We start from the raw sequence: 15,120 nt of genomic DNA on the forward strand, positions 1-15,120 counted from the left end.
TTGCGACCATTTTGGAGACATGAGTGGAACTGGAACAGGAATGGTTGTTGCAGGTTCCAGGATTTCGATGTTTCAGTAGGAACAGAGAAGATGGTAAAAGATTGGGGGTGGGGGTGGGGTGGTGATTGTTAATCAAGGATAGTATTACAGTTGCAGTTTGAGGACTCATCTACTGAGATAGAATGGGCTGAGGTTAGAAACAGAAATGGAGAGGTCACTCTGTTGGGAGTTTTCTATAGACTTTCGATTGGTTCCAGAGGAAAGGATAGCAAAGATGATTCTTGATAGGAGCAAGAGCAACAGAGTGGTTGTAACGGGGGCATTTAACTTTTCAAATATTGACTGGGAATACTATAGTTCAAGTACTTTAGATGGGTCAGTTTTTGTCCAAAGTGTGCAGGAACGCTTCCTGACACAGTATGTAAACAGGCCAACAAAGAGTGAAGCCACATTAGATTTGGTACTGGGTAACGAACACAGCCAGGTGTTAGATTTGGAGGTAGGTGAGCACTTTGGTGATAGTGACCACAATTTGGTTATGTTTACTTTAGTGATAGAAAGGGATAGATATATACTGCAGGGCAAGAGTTATAGTTGGGAGAAAGGCAATTACAATGCAATTAAGCATGATTTAGGATGCATCGGATGGGGAAAGAAACTGCAGGGATGGGCACAATTGAAATGTGGAGCTTATTCAAGGAACAGCTACTGAGTGTCCTTGATAAGTATGTACCTGTCAGGCAAGGAAGAAGATGTCAAGTGCGGGAGCTGTGGTTTATGAAGGAAGTTGAACCTCTTGTCAAGGGGAAGAAGGCGGCTTATGTTAGGATGACATGCGAAGGCTCAGTTAGGGCGATTGAGAATTACAAGTTAGCCAGGAAAGACCAAAAGAAAGAGTTAGGAAGAGCCAGGAGGGGACACTGGCGTATAGGATCAAGGAAAACCCTAAGGCTCTCTACAGGTATATCAGGAATAAAAAAATGACTAGAGTAAGATAAGGGCCAATGATAGGAGTGGAAAGTTGTGCATGGAGTCAGAGGAGATAGGGGAAGTGCTAAATCAATATTTTTCGTCAGTATTCACACTAGAAAAAGACAATGTTGGCAAATAGAATACTGAGATAGAGGCTACCAGACTAGATGGGATTGAGGTTCACAAGGAGGAGGTGTTAGCAATTCTGGAAAGTGTAAAAATAGATAAATCCTCTGGGCTGGATGAGATTTATCCCAGGACTCTCTGGGAAGCCAGGAGGGAGATTGCAGAGCCTTTGGCTTTGATCTTTATGTTGTCATTGTTTATAGGATTACTGCCAGAAGACTGAAGGATAACAAATGTTGTTGCCTTGTTCAAGAAGGGTATTAGAGACAACTCTGATAATTATGGACCAGTGAGCCTTACTTCAATTGTGGGTAAAGTGTCGGGAAAGGTTATAAGAGATAGGGTTTATAGTCATCTAGAAAGAAATAAGTTGATTTAGGGATAGTCAACATGGTTTAGTGAAGGGTAGGTCGTGCCTCACAAACCTTATTGAGTTCTTTGAGAAGGTGACCAAACAGTTGGATGAGGGTAAAGTGGTTGATGTGGTGTATATGGATTTCGGTAAGATGTTTGATAAGGTTCCCCATGGTAGGCTATTGCACAAAATAGGGAGGCATGGGATTGAGGGAGATTTAGCAATTTGGATTAGAAATTGGCGAGCTGAAAGAAGACAGAGGGTGGTGGTTAGTGAGAAATGTTCATCCTGGAGTTCAGTTACTACCACACAGATCTGTTTAGGGGCCATTGCTATTTGTCGTTTTCATAAATGACCTGGAGGAGGGTGTAGAAGGATGGGTTAGTAAATTTGTGGATGAGGTTAAGGTCAGTAGGTTACAGAGGGACATAGATAAGTTGCAGAGCTGGGCTGAGAGGTGGCAAATGGAGTTTAATGTGGACAAGTGTGAGGTGATTCACTTTGGAAGGAGCAACAGGAATAAAGAGAACTGGGCTAACAGTAAGATTCTTGGTAGTATAGATGAGCAGAGGGATCTCGGTGTTCATGTGCATAGATCCCTGAAAGCTGTCAGCCAGGTTGATAAGGTTGTTAAGAAGGCATACAGTGTGTACATTAGTAGAGGGATTGAGTTTTGGAACAGCTGCAGCTCTCTGGTGTAGTCGCACTTGGAGAATTGCATACAGTTCTGGTCACCGCGTTATAGGAAGGATGTGGAAGCTTTGGAAAGGGTTCAGAGAAGATTTACTAGGATGTTGTCTGGTATGGAGGGAAAGTCTTATAAGGAAAAGCTGAGGGACGTGAGGCTGTTTTGTTGGAGAGAAGAAGGTTAAGAGGTGACATAAGATAATCAGAGGGTTAGATAGGATGGATAGTGAGAGTCTTGTTCCTTGGATGGTGATGGCTACCACGAGGAGGCATAGCTTTTGACTGACGGGGGATAGATATAGGACAGATGCCAGAGGTAGTTTCTTTACTCAGATGGTAGTAGAATGCACTGCCTGCAATAATAGTAGACTCGCCAACTTTATGGGCATTTAAATGGTCATTGGATAAACATATGGATGAAAATGGAACATTATAGGTTAGATGGACTTCAGATTGGTTTCACAGGTCAGTGCCTTATAATGTTGTAATTTCTATTTTCTATTATGAGGCAAGGCAAGCTTTTCTGGCGTGTTAGACATCAAACCTCTCTGCTAAATAAAATTGTGTTCTAACACATTTGAACCTGCATATTAACCTTAAGAGAATCTTGAACAAGGAGATGTAAGTTCCTTTGTGCTTCAATTTCTGAAAGCGTTCCTCATTTAAAAAATAGTCTATGCCCCATTCTTCCTAAAAAACAGCATGATCTCACACTATGACACAGGGTCTTCCATCTGCCACTTCTTTGTCCAATTTCCTAGCCTATCGAAGTTCTTCAGCAACCTCCCCACTTCTTCATCATTACCTCTCCACCCATCTATATTTATGTCACCTGCAAAATTTAGCATCAATGGCCACAGTTCCTTTGTCTATGAATTGTTGTGATCCTGACATAGATCTCTGCAGAACTTTGAGTCACTGGCTGCTATCCTGAGAAAGACTCCTTTATCCCTATATTCTGCCTTCTGCCAGTCAGCTAATCCTAGTAGCAATGCTAATACCTTGCCTCCAAGATCATGCGTTCTTACCTTATTTAACAGGCTACTGCATGGCATCTTGTCAAAGGCCTTCTAGAAATCCAAACAGATCACATCCACTGGCTCTCCTTTGTCTAACTTGCTTGTTACCACCTCAAAGAATTCTAACAGATTTGTCAGTTATGACTGCCCCCCGATGAATTTGTGCTGATTCTGCACTATTCTACCATTCAGTTCCAATTACTCTAAAATCTAACCAACAAACGAGGTCAGGGCTAACTGGTCTACTGTTTCCTGTCTTCTGCTTCCCTCCTTCTGAAACAGGGGTATTAAATTAGCCACTTTCCAGTCCTCTGGGAACCCCTCCGACTTTAGTGATTCCTGAAAGATTACCATAAATGCCTCCATCACCAATGCATGCTGGTACAACCATTCAATATCTTGGAAGCCTGCAGTACTTAGTGCATGTGCCCAGAGTTGAGGCAGTCTGCCCTATATGGCACACATTTGCTATATAGAGGAGATGACTTTTATAACAGTGATATGATAAGCAGCTGGGGAGAAGGATGAGGAAGGATAGGAAGGAGAAAGGAACACAGACAGTTCCTTTCTGGCAGCCATCCATGAATAAATCATGCAGCTATAATTGTGCTAAAGCAACCTCTAACTGCCATGATAGACAATCCCAAATTTTACATTCCTTCTGTTAGTAATGCCTGCTCAGGCAAATTCCAACCAAAGTTATAAATCACACTATGCTGTTAAATGCAAAATATCAACTAATCGCTCCTGCACACTTCCTAAATAGAGTCACAGAGTCATAGAGACGTACAGCATGGAAACAGACCCTTCGGTCCAACCCGTCTATGCCGAGCAGATATCCCAACCCAATCTAGCCTCACCTGCCAACACCCGGCCCATATCCCTCCAAACCCTTCCTATTCATATACCTATCCAAGTGCCTCTTAAATGTTGCAATTGTACCAGCCTCCACCACTTCCTCTGGCAGGTCATTCCACACACGTATCACACTCTGTGTGAAAAGTTACCCCTGAGGTCTCTTTTATTTCTTTCCCCTCTCACCCTAAACTTATGCCCTCTAGTTCTGGACTCCCTGACCCCAGGGAAAAGACATGGTCTATTTATCCTATCGATGCCTCTCATGATTTTGTAAACCTCTACTAGGTCACCCCTCAACCTCTGACACTCCAGGGAAAACAGCCCCAGCCTGTTCAGTCTCTCCCTAAAGCTCAAATCCTCCAACCCTGGCAACATTCTTGTAAATCTTTTCTGAACCCTTACAAGTTTCACATCTTTCCGATAGGAAGGAGACCAGAATTGCACACAATATTCCAACAGTGACCTAACCAATGTCCTGCACAGCCGTAACATGACCTCACAACTCTTGTACTCAATACTCTGACCAATAAAGGAAAGCATACCAAATGCCTTCTTCACTATTCTATCTACCTGCAACTCCACTTTCAAGGAGCTGTGAACCTGCACTCCAAGGTCTCTTTGTTCAGCAACATGCCCTAGGACCTTACTATTAAGTGTATAAGTCCTGCTAAGATTTACTTTCCCAAAATGAATTTATATGAAATAAACGCCACCTGCACCTTCTTAGCCCAATGGCCCATCTGGTCAAGATCCTGTTGTAATCGCTGTTCACTACACCTCCAATTTTGATCATCTGCAAACTTACTAACTGTACCTCTTACGCTCGCATCCAAATAATTCATGTAAATTACAAAAAGTAGAGGGCCCAGCATCAATCCTTGCGGCACTCCACTGGTCACAGGCCTCCAGTCTGAAAACCAACCCTCCACCACCACCCTCTGTCCTCTACCTTTGAACCAGTTCTGTATCCAAATGGCTAGTTCTCACTGTATTCTGTGAGATCTAATCTTACTTGCCAATCTCCCACGGGGAACCTTGCCAAATGGCTTACTGAAGTTCATACAGATCACATCTACCGCTCTGCCATCATCAATCCTTTGTTACTTCTTCAAAAAACTCAATCAAGTTTGTGAGACATGATTTCCCACACACAAAGTCATGTTGACTATCCTTAATCAGTCCTTGCCTTTCCAAATACATACATATCCTGTCCCTCAGGATTCCCTCCAACAACCTGCCCACCACCGACATCAGGCTCACTAGCCTATAGTTCCCTGGCTCGTCTTTACCACCCTTCTTAAACAGTGGCACCACGTTAGCCAACCGCTAGTCTTCCGGCACCTCACCTGTGACTATTGGTGATACAAATAACTCAGCAAGAGGCCCAGCATGCTTATCTTCCATGCGTCTTTTTGTGTCCTAGTTCTCTTATGCTGCATTTGCCACATTCCTTGGCTGTAACAAAGCTAATGGACAGCTGCTGAATTTCAGTGTAGAGAGAGAGAGGGACAAAGTGAGAAAGAAAGTTGAGTGTAACATTCGGGGTTCTGGCAGAGTGGCAGGGCTGGAAACTTAATTGCTATCATCCTGAGAATGACTGCAGGTTAAGTTTCAGGGATACACTTTGACTTCTCTCTGGCACCTTAATATGTCTGAAAAATAGATTGCTGGTCTGCTGTGTCACTCTCCAAAAATCTTTGGACACTGAAGCTGAGCTTGCAATAACAGTGAGTCTGCAGAGCAGTAAGCTAGTCATGTAGTACAGAAGTCTGAGCCAGCATTGCAGTATTGGGTGGTTCTTATTTTTGTTACAATGGAAGCTGATACATTGACTATGAAGTACTGCATTATGGCATTATACCATTATTAGCATTCACTGCATACTGCTAAATAATGTCAATTAGCAGTATGCAGCATGAAACCGGCAAGCTGCCTGCTTCACAAGCACTGGGTATGGGTCAATCCTGTACCATGATCCACTTTGTTGAAACAATTTAGTCTCAACTAGTCTTGCTTGTGTACTGACTATTGGCACTGGCAGTTGTGTGGCATCTTACCCAAGTTGTTATATATTTTATGGTATAAACCTGAAAACATTAGCAAATTACATAAATAAGAATGTCAAAATTCACTAGTTCATACAAGTGAAGGCAAAATTGACATTATTGAGACAGAATAGACTTTGACCATGTTTTCAACCTAGGTTAGAAACAGCCACGGATTGTTCAATGGCTATGGAAGAGTAACTTATTGCTCCACTTCTCTTCATTATCATTCCTGACGTTAATGAGACATGCAACTAACTATTCTTAGTTACTAGCTATTCTTAGCATATAGTAACAAATACCTGTTATTAGACAAGGAAGAGAGTGGATCCCAGTATTTACAGCCAGCAAAGAGGCTTCATAAGTATCTCTTTCATCTGTCGGTAGGACCTGCTCAACTCGTTGGTCCATTGACACAGTGAGAACCCAGTCCCTAATTTCCTCACGTTTGTCATCCTGTGAAAAAAAAAGAAAATTCAAATACTTTTTTAATGCAAGGAACTGTGAAATTAAACATTTACATTTTCTTGAAAATAAGTTCAGAAAACCTCAGCATTCATTTCTGATCAGCTGCAGTTGGCTCAGACAATCAAGGTGGCATGGTGGTACAGTGGTTAGCGCCGATGCCTCACAGCACCAGAGACCCGGGTTTAATTTCTGCCTCGGGCAACTGTCTGTGTGGAGTTTGCACATTCTCCCCGTGTCTGCGTGGGTTTCCTCCGGGTGCTCCGGTTTCCTCCCAAAGTCCAAAGATGAGAAGGTTAGGTGAATTGGCCATAGCATTCGGTGTAGGGGAAGGGGTCTGGGTGGGCTCCTCTTCGGAGGATCGGTGTGGACTTATTGGGCCAAAGGGCCTGTTTCCATACTGTAAGTAATCTAATCTAACATCAGTTCATTGAAAAACAAAATTTGCTTGGTCATGCGCAACTGAAATTGCAGCTACAGGGGAACCTCGATTATCTGAACGAGATGGGTGGGCACTAATCCGTTTGAATAACTGATTATCCGGTTAATTGATTAAATGCCTTTCCTCTGGTGCTCGGAGTTTTTAAAGTCTGCTCCCGTTCAGGAGACTGCAGCAGCTTACAGTGTGCGAGTCCCCAACCCCAGAACCGCCCTCATCTAACACTGCCCTCACCCAATACCGCCCCGCCTCCAACCCCGTGCAACACTGCACCCGCCCTCAACCCCGTCCAAAACACACCCCATCCAATACTGCTTCCCCCTCCCCTGCCCCGCCTTGCCCCCGCAAACTTACTAACTATACCTTCTATGTTCACATCCAAATTACATATATAAATAGTGAAAAGCAGTTGACCCAGCACCGATCCTTGTGACGCACCACCGGTCGCAGGTCTCCAGTCTGACAAGCAACCTCCACCACCACCCTCTGTCTTCTGCCTTCAAGCCAGTTCTGTACCCAAATAGCTAATTCTCCCTGTGTTCCATGTGATCTAACCTTGCTTACCAGTCTACCAATAGAAACCTTGCTGAATGCCTTACTGAAGTCCATACAGATCACATCTACTGCTCTGCCCTCATCAATCCTCTATGTTACTTCTTCAAAAAACTCAGTCCAGTTAGTGAGACATGATTTCCCAATCTCAAAGCCATGTTGACTATTCCTAAGCAGTCTTGCTTATATATATGTAAACATATGTAAATCTTGTCCCTCAGGATTCCCTCCAAAAACTTGCCCACCACCGATGTCAGGCTCACTGGTCTATAGTTCCCTAAATTTGGTTATGAAATGAGCATCTGAGCACATAACCACACCATCACAAAGGACCTTTATTTCTGTCTCTTTAGCACCACTAAGTTAGTTCTGTCTCAGTTTATTTGTTGTCGACATACTCATACATGTCTTCATTAACTCTGCACTTGACTACACTCCACCCTCAATAAACCTGGCATCTTGGCACATTTTATTAGGTTAAAATTAAATACAAATGTGTGTTAATGACATAGCTGTATATTGCTAAGAGTTACAGAGATCATAGCAACATCCACAATTATAAATGAATGCCAAATAATTTCATTTGCACAACAGAGGGCAGAAAGATTCCCTTCAATGAAGGGTTTGAGTTCTAAAGACACTTTATTCCAAAACCTATCCAAAGTCATGTCATCCAATTCAAATACAGTTCAATTTAAGCATTTGTAAATCAGAGCAGCTGTTATTCAAAAACAAAGTAAAGCTGCATTAGGAAAGGAACACTTCATGAAGAAATTTCAATATAGAATTCAGATCTAATGTACAAATTTTAAATCATGATACTCTTACCAATAGACATATCATATATTACACAGACCAAGGACATCGTCTTTTGAACTTACCGAAATATGTTGTTTGACAGGGACAGGGATTTCAAACGGAATATCTGTATCTTGAAAATCAGAATGATCAAGTGCATCAAGATTGCCCTCCTCAATTGCCTGCAAACATAAGATGCACAAGAACATTATGTTAATCCTTAGTCACTACTTTGAAGACTATTTTATTTACAGGGCTTATTGTATTTAGTGTTTTAACTTCAAGGAAAAAACAAAGGTAACAACAACATCAATTTACATTTATAAAGCACTTTTAAGATCACAGAACTATCCAATGTGCTTCACAGGAGCATTATCAAACAAAATTTAGCAGCAAGCTACATAAGGAGATATTAAGATGGATGATCAAAAGTTTGGTCAAAGACAGAAGCTTTGAGAAGCATTTTGAAGGTCAAAGAGAGATTTGAAAGATAGCAATGCTTAGGAAATTTGAAGCAAAATTAGGAGCTTGCCAACTGAAGGTATAGTGGTTAGCAATGCAAGAATAACCAAAATTGGAGGAGAATAAATTTCTCTAAAGGCTATAGGGTTGAAGAAGGTTAGGGACAGGAAGAGAAAGATCATGCAAGAATTTGAAAACAAAGACAAATGTTAAATTCAAGGCTTTCTTAATTGGGAGACAATCGAGGTCTAGAAGCACAGGAATGATCAGTGAACATGGCCTGCCACAGCTTATGAAATGGGCAGCAGGGTTTGTTGAATCATAGAATAACCACAGTATGGAAACAGGCCATTTGGCTCAACAAGTCCACACCAACCCTCCAAACAGCATCCTAGCCAGACCCATTCCCCTATTCCATTATTCTAAATTTCCCCAAACTAATGCACCTAGCCTAAAATGCACATCCCTGGCAATTTAGCATGGCCAATTCACCTAACCTGCACATCTTAGACTGTGGGAGGAAACTGGAGCACCCGGAGGAAATCCACACAGACACGGGGAGCGTGTGCAAACTCCACATAGACAGTCACCTGAGGCTGGAAATGAACCCGTATCTCTGGCGCTTTGAGGCAGTTGTGCTAACCATTGAACCACTGTGCCATCTTGACTTCAAGTTTATTCAATGTAGAATGTGAGGGTGCCCAATATCTGTTGGAATAGTCTGGTTTAAAGCTAATGAAGGACATAAATATGAGTTTCACCTGCAGATGAGTTGAGCTGATGTGGAAACTAGCAACCTGATAGAAATAGGGTTGGTGGTGAAAACACACTGCTCTTCAAAGGCTCAGACATATCCCAAAGTAAAATATGCACCAAAATCAACAACAGTCTGGTTTAGCCTCAACCAATTCCCAGAAACAGGGATGGAATCTGCAGTTGTGGGATGGAGTTTATGGTGAGTCACAAAACAATGCCTTCATTCTACCTGATATTTAGTTGACAAAATGTTTTGCGTATCCAATATTGGATGTCAGACAAGCAATCTTACAACTTGGAGAAAGAACAGAAGGTGAAAGAGGTGATGATGACATAGATTTGGATTTTGTTGCCATATATTTAGAAACGCACTGTTTTCGCATGACATTGCCAAGGGACTGCATGTAGATGAGCAATAGGACAGGGCCAAACATAGTTGCTATAGATCTTTCAGGGAACATGAACAGGATAGAAAGAGAGCCCATTTCTCTGGCTACAATGTGTTATATATGACTGGAAGCAAGAAATTGAAATTCCACCCATTCAAATGATAGACAAGGACTGGGTGGAGGACTTTAGATTTTTAGATTACTTACAGTGTGGCCCAACAAGTCCGCACCGACCCTCCAAAGAGCAACCCACCCAGACCCATTCCCCTACATTTACCCCTTCATCTAACACTATGGGCAATTTATCATGGCCAATTCACCTAACCTGCACACCTTTGGACTGTGGGAGGAAACCAGAGCACCCGGAGGAAACCCACGCAGACACGGGGAGAATGTGCAAACTTCACACAGACAGTTGCCCGAGGCGGGAATTGAATCCAGGTCTCTAAGCGCTTTGAGACAGCAGTGCTAACCACTGTGCCACCATGCCGCCCAATGATGTGACAGAAGGAGTCAAAGGTTGCAGATAAAATCAAGAAAGATGAGTACAGTTTGTATCTCACAGTCACAAAGAATGTCATTTGTGTCTTAGCAGAAGTCACTTCCGTACTGTGATGCAGTAAAAACCTGACTGAAGGGATCCAGACATTAAATGAAAATGGGCTGAAATTTGGTATGTGCCAACATGTTTGAGGACTTAGGGAAAAAAGGGTGCCTAGAAATTAGGGTTTTGCTTGCAAACAACAAAAGGCCAAGGGTGGATTGTTTTGAGGATGGTTATGGTGATGGTGAATTTTCTATATGTTGGCTCTCACCTTTCTCCTCCACCCCAGAATCTAAACAGGATTGCCCTTACAGTTTAGCTCAACAGTTTCCACATTCAACTGATCAACCTCCAGCATTTCAACTACCACTACCACGACGCCAATAATTAATGCCATCTTCCTCCCCATTTCAGCATTCTAAATTGGCACATTCCCTGTCTGGTAGCTGAGTCAGTCTGCAAACAGCCTCTCCCCTTCTCATGCAAATGAGGGTATCAAGCACTCCTTACTAGGCAAAGAGGTACTTTCTTGTATTCCTTTCAATTTCATCGCTGCTCAGCTGTCTGTCTCATCTAATTTGGTAAAATGATGGGAACCACAATAAGTCAACTCCTTGATGCGCACAGATATCATGGGAAGTGCCCAGTAGCAGGAATAGCAGCAGCTCGGCTGTCTTCAACTGGTTGAGGAAATAAATTTAAATAATTTAAACAACTGAAATTTCATTAGGGACCATTTTTCAGTGAGGTGTTAGTCTCTCGGTAGCATCTTTGGAAGCAGTACTGGATATAGACGTCTGTAGCCCAAGAATTATCCTTCAGCCACTCCTGTGGTCTTAATGTGTTGATGGCTTGGCTGTTTGGTCCCAGCAAAAAACAAGGGATACTCTACTGTACAGTTGTTGCTTCTGCAGTGGTCTCTATCTCAGAGACTAAAATAACTGCACAAAGGCTGGTATGCTGTCATCAAGTCACCCTTTATTTACTTGTGCATAGTACACTGGCTTGGTTGCAAGCGCCTGAACTGAGGAAATTCTAATCTCCTGGTTATATTTTTATTCCTGGACATGTCAATATTTATTAGATTACCTACAGTGTGGAAACAGGCCCTTTGGCCCAACATGTCCACACCGACCCTCTGAAGAGTAACCCACCCAGACCCCTTTCCCTCTGACTAATGCACCTAACACTACAGGGCAATTTACCATGGCCAATTCACCTGGGTTGCACATCTTTGGACTGGGAGAAAACCAAGCACCCAGAGGAAACCCACGCAGACACGGAGAGAATGTGGAAATTCCACATTGGCAGTAACCCAAGGCTGGAATCAAACCTAGGTCCCTGGTGCTGTGACGTAGCAGTGCTAACGACTGAGCCACTGTGCCGCCCTGTTGTGCTCGTTTGTTGTTATTCTACACTTTGTTGAAGTCTGCAACATCAGCAGATTATACATAATCTTCAAATGCAACAATAGCTTCTTTTAGCATATCTGTTCCCACCTTATTATCTTCAACTACATATTGAATCTATAGCCATAGCCCACAGGAACCCATTTGGAGGCACACCAAAGCAAGCCATCCAATGTCACTGAATGCATACGCTGTTCTAATTTGACCATGCCACTGTCATCATCCCATGGCTTTACATCCAACAAAATAGATGACTTAGCGATAATGTTTTGGACTTCTTAGCTTCATATTGAGCTAGACATTCTTCATTGAGCCTTTTAGCCTCTTCACTTCCCTCTTCATTGGAACCAAAAAAATCAATGTCATTGCCATTGAAATCATCCACAGCTTTTGCTGACGTTGTATCTGCTACATTTTGTGGACCATATTTACAGAAGAGTAAAAAGTGAGGTCTGCAGATGCTGGAGATCAGAGCTGAAAATGTGTTGCTGGTTAAAGCACAGCAGGTCAGGCAGCATCCAAGGAACAGGAAATAACCAGCAACACATTTTCAGCATATTTACAGAAGGGTTGCTTAACACCTGGAAGGCAAGCCTTGGTGCTTTCCTAAGGTAGGATATAATTGTACCAACAGAGTGCATAGTAGAAGTCAGCTGATGGTGGAGGATCAAGAGCTTGAAACACAACTATGTCAGCTTGTGATGGAACACACCTCTCAATGTAGCTCCAGTCCACCAGGTACTTGTTCAGTACCTTGAGGCCAAAGGGGGATTTGAGGTTGCTGAATTCCATGTGGCTGGTTAAAAACATGTGTGAGGGGGGGAGGGGGGGAGGAGCAGGTGGCCTAGCTCTGTCTGTGTGTGTGAGAGAGCGCATGGGAGGGTAGACTCGGCAGCTCCTAGTCTCCAAAGACCCGTCTCCATCACTCATGTGGTCTCCTGGTTTATAATATTCAGCGAAAGGCTTTCCTGATTGTCCCAGGTTAACAATTCCAGTTAATTACCTTATAGTCACTGAGGTCAACCTGGTTTCAATGACCACAGCGTCATGAAATAGACTGCAGAGCTAAGGCCCTCTGATTGACCCTGCAGATTAGAACGCTAGCTCCACTGCCACTCTCCTGTAGGCCAATTTTTCACTGTCTCTTCCTGTCAAAATCATTGGTCCAGTCCACTCTTCTGTCCCAGCAAGCAGCTACCTAAAAATACTCTCTGATTTTAAGAAGATCCCAGAGTGCTGTGCATGTGGATGGAATTCCGCAGAGATTTAATGCATTTTTTTAAAAAACAAACCTTATCTTTGATTTTATCTTAAAAATCTTGCTGTGGGTTCATTCAAAACTGGAATCTGAAAGCCAGGATTTAGGGAACATCATTTAGTTTGCCGAAGAATGGGAGTAAAAAAGAAGAGGGAAATCAAACAATATCTTGGTGTCTCAGCTTAAGAGGGGACAGGCGATCACAATTTAAATTCACCCAATTTCCTTTGTCCATCACATTTACACTTATATTGAATTGCAGAGAAAAATTTTCAAAACGACATTAACAATAGACTGAAATTAGAAAATTAGAGGACTTACATCACAAAGATCTAGGAAACGATTCAGGAATATGAAAGCCATGTTTTCCCAACCAATTGCCTGTTTTATTATGGAAATAAAATGACCTTTTAGTTCACTGAAATGTAGTTGGTAAACAAAATTGTATGGACATAAAAACTTCAGTTAAAAATTTGAAAGGATACCTTAATATCTCCAACCAGTTTTGTGACCTGCTACAGTTCTTCTTTCAGAGGCTGCCAGATTGGACATTGGGGAGTTTGGGGCTGGCAAGGGTGTTTGTATGGAAATTCCCATGTGTCATTACCCAGGAATTATAACATTTCCTGGATAATTATCCAGGTAAGTGAGTAGGATCTCTCCAAACTCTCTGACTCTAACTAAAAAAGCTAAAAACTTATTGGAGAGTTTCTGATGAAGGGTTAAACATCCAGCACAATTCGTGCATAGTCAGTGCATCCAGACTTCCATATGGTCCCAATAAATTCCTCGTGGAATATGTCCTGTCACTTAAGGTCCAGAGCTCAGAAGATTTGGGCCTTTATTTAAATTGAGTAGTATCTAGCAGAAAGTAAATAGCCATGACATGGAAGTGCCGGTGTTGGACTGAAATGGATAAAGTCAGAAGTCACACAATACCAGGTTATAGTCCAGTAGGCTTATTTGGAATCACAAGCTTTTGAAGCAGTGACTCCTTCACCAGATGAAGTGTTCAGACTATAACCTGGGATTGTGTGACTTCTGACTTTGTCCATCCCAGTCTAACACTGGCACCTCGTGTGACTTCCAATTTAATAGCAATATACTGTTCTCTCCTTTACTGGAAAAAATAACTGAATTTTCAGAAAAAAGTGTTTTAGTGCAGTTTCAGTTCACAGTATAAAATTTTCTAGAGTACCCTGTTAAGAAGTTTTATGCATCCAGTATTTATTACTTTCATTTTTCGAGTTTATTATGAGAACTACTGATTTGCAGCAACCTACAACATCTGCAATAGAAGTAGTCATAGGTAAAAACAGAATACATACCTTAGCTGCCATGCCAGCCTCATAAAATGCTTTGTCAGCAGGGATGATGTCTGTATGCCTCAGCAAGGAGATAGATAATTTTGCCGCAACCATGTCCTGAAATCAGGAATCATCGAAAATGTTTAGACATGCAATAGATTAAATAGATCCTAAAAAATCCAATTACTCTAAACAAACATAATAATCAGATTACCTGCTAACAAAACAATTCTTCAATTGTATTTTATCATTGAACACACTGAAATTTTCCATAAGAACAGAAATTACTGGAACTGAAGATTCTGAGGAAGGGTCACTGGACTCAAAATCTTAACTCTGATTTCTCTTCACAGATGTTGCTAGACTTGCTGAGATTTGTCAGCAACTTCTGTTTTTGTTTCAGATTTTCAGCATCCACAGTTCTTTCAGTTCTGAAATTTTCCATTTCAGAGTCAATCAAGAGCATAGAAACTGTTAAACTGACATTATGAAAAGCAAAAAGTAAACCACTGATAGATCATTGGATTTCTTTTTGTTAATTTATATATCACAATTCCATAATAGACACTGCAGACAAATGCTAATTTGGTTTTACAGCTACAAAAATCATCTATATTTTCGTACAAAGATGATGCTTCATATGGAAAGGTTGGGGTGTTACAAGTCAAATTGTTTAACA

General features: G+C 41.9%; 1 protein-coding gene and 1 pseudogene across 2 annotated transcripts in view; both read right to left on the reverse strand.

Annotated features, from left to right (window-relative positions):
* The window catches only part of ift172 (intraflagellar transport 172), a 242,173-nt gene that overhangs the window by 8,314 nt on the left and 218,739 nt on the right, over positions 1-15,120 (reverse strand). For both annotated transcript variants that reach the window (XM_060851638.1, XM_060851630.1), the window contains 4 exons: positions 14,463-14,558; positions 13,456-13,515; positions 8,400-8,498; positions 6,365-6,518 (listed from right to left, as the gene is read on the reverse strand). In XM_060851638.1, the coding sequence (XP_060707621.1) occupies positions 6,365-6,518; positions 8,400-8,498; positions 13,456-13,515; positions 14,463-14,558 (409 nt within the window). The remainder of the gene's footprint in view (positions 1-6,364; positions 6,519-8,399; positions 8,499-13,455; positions 13,516-14,462; positions 14,559-15,120) is intronic.
* Positions 11,880-12,668, reverse strand: LOC132806825 (elongation factor 1-beta-like; annotated as a pseudogene).

Source organism: Hemiscyllium ocellatum, chromosome 3 (genome assembly GCF_020745735.1).
Source record: "Hemiscyllium ocellatum isolate sHemOce1 chromosome 3, sHemOce1.pat.X.cur, whole genome shotgun sequence".
Taxonomy (NCBI): domain Eukaryota; kingdom Metazoa; phylum Chordata; class Chondrichthyes; order Orectolobiformes; family Hemiscylliidae; genus Hemiscyllium; species Hemiscyllium ocellatum.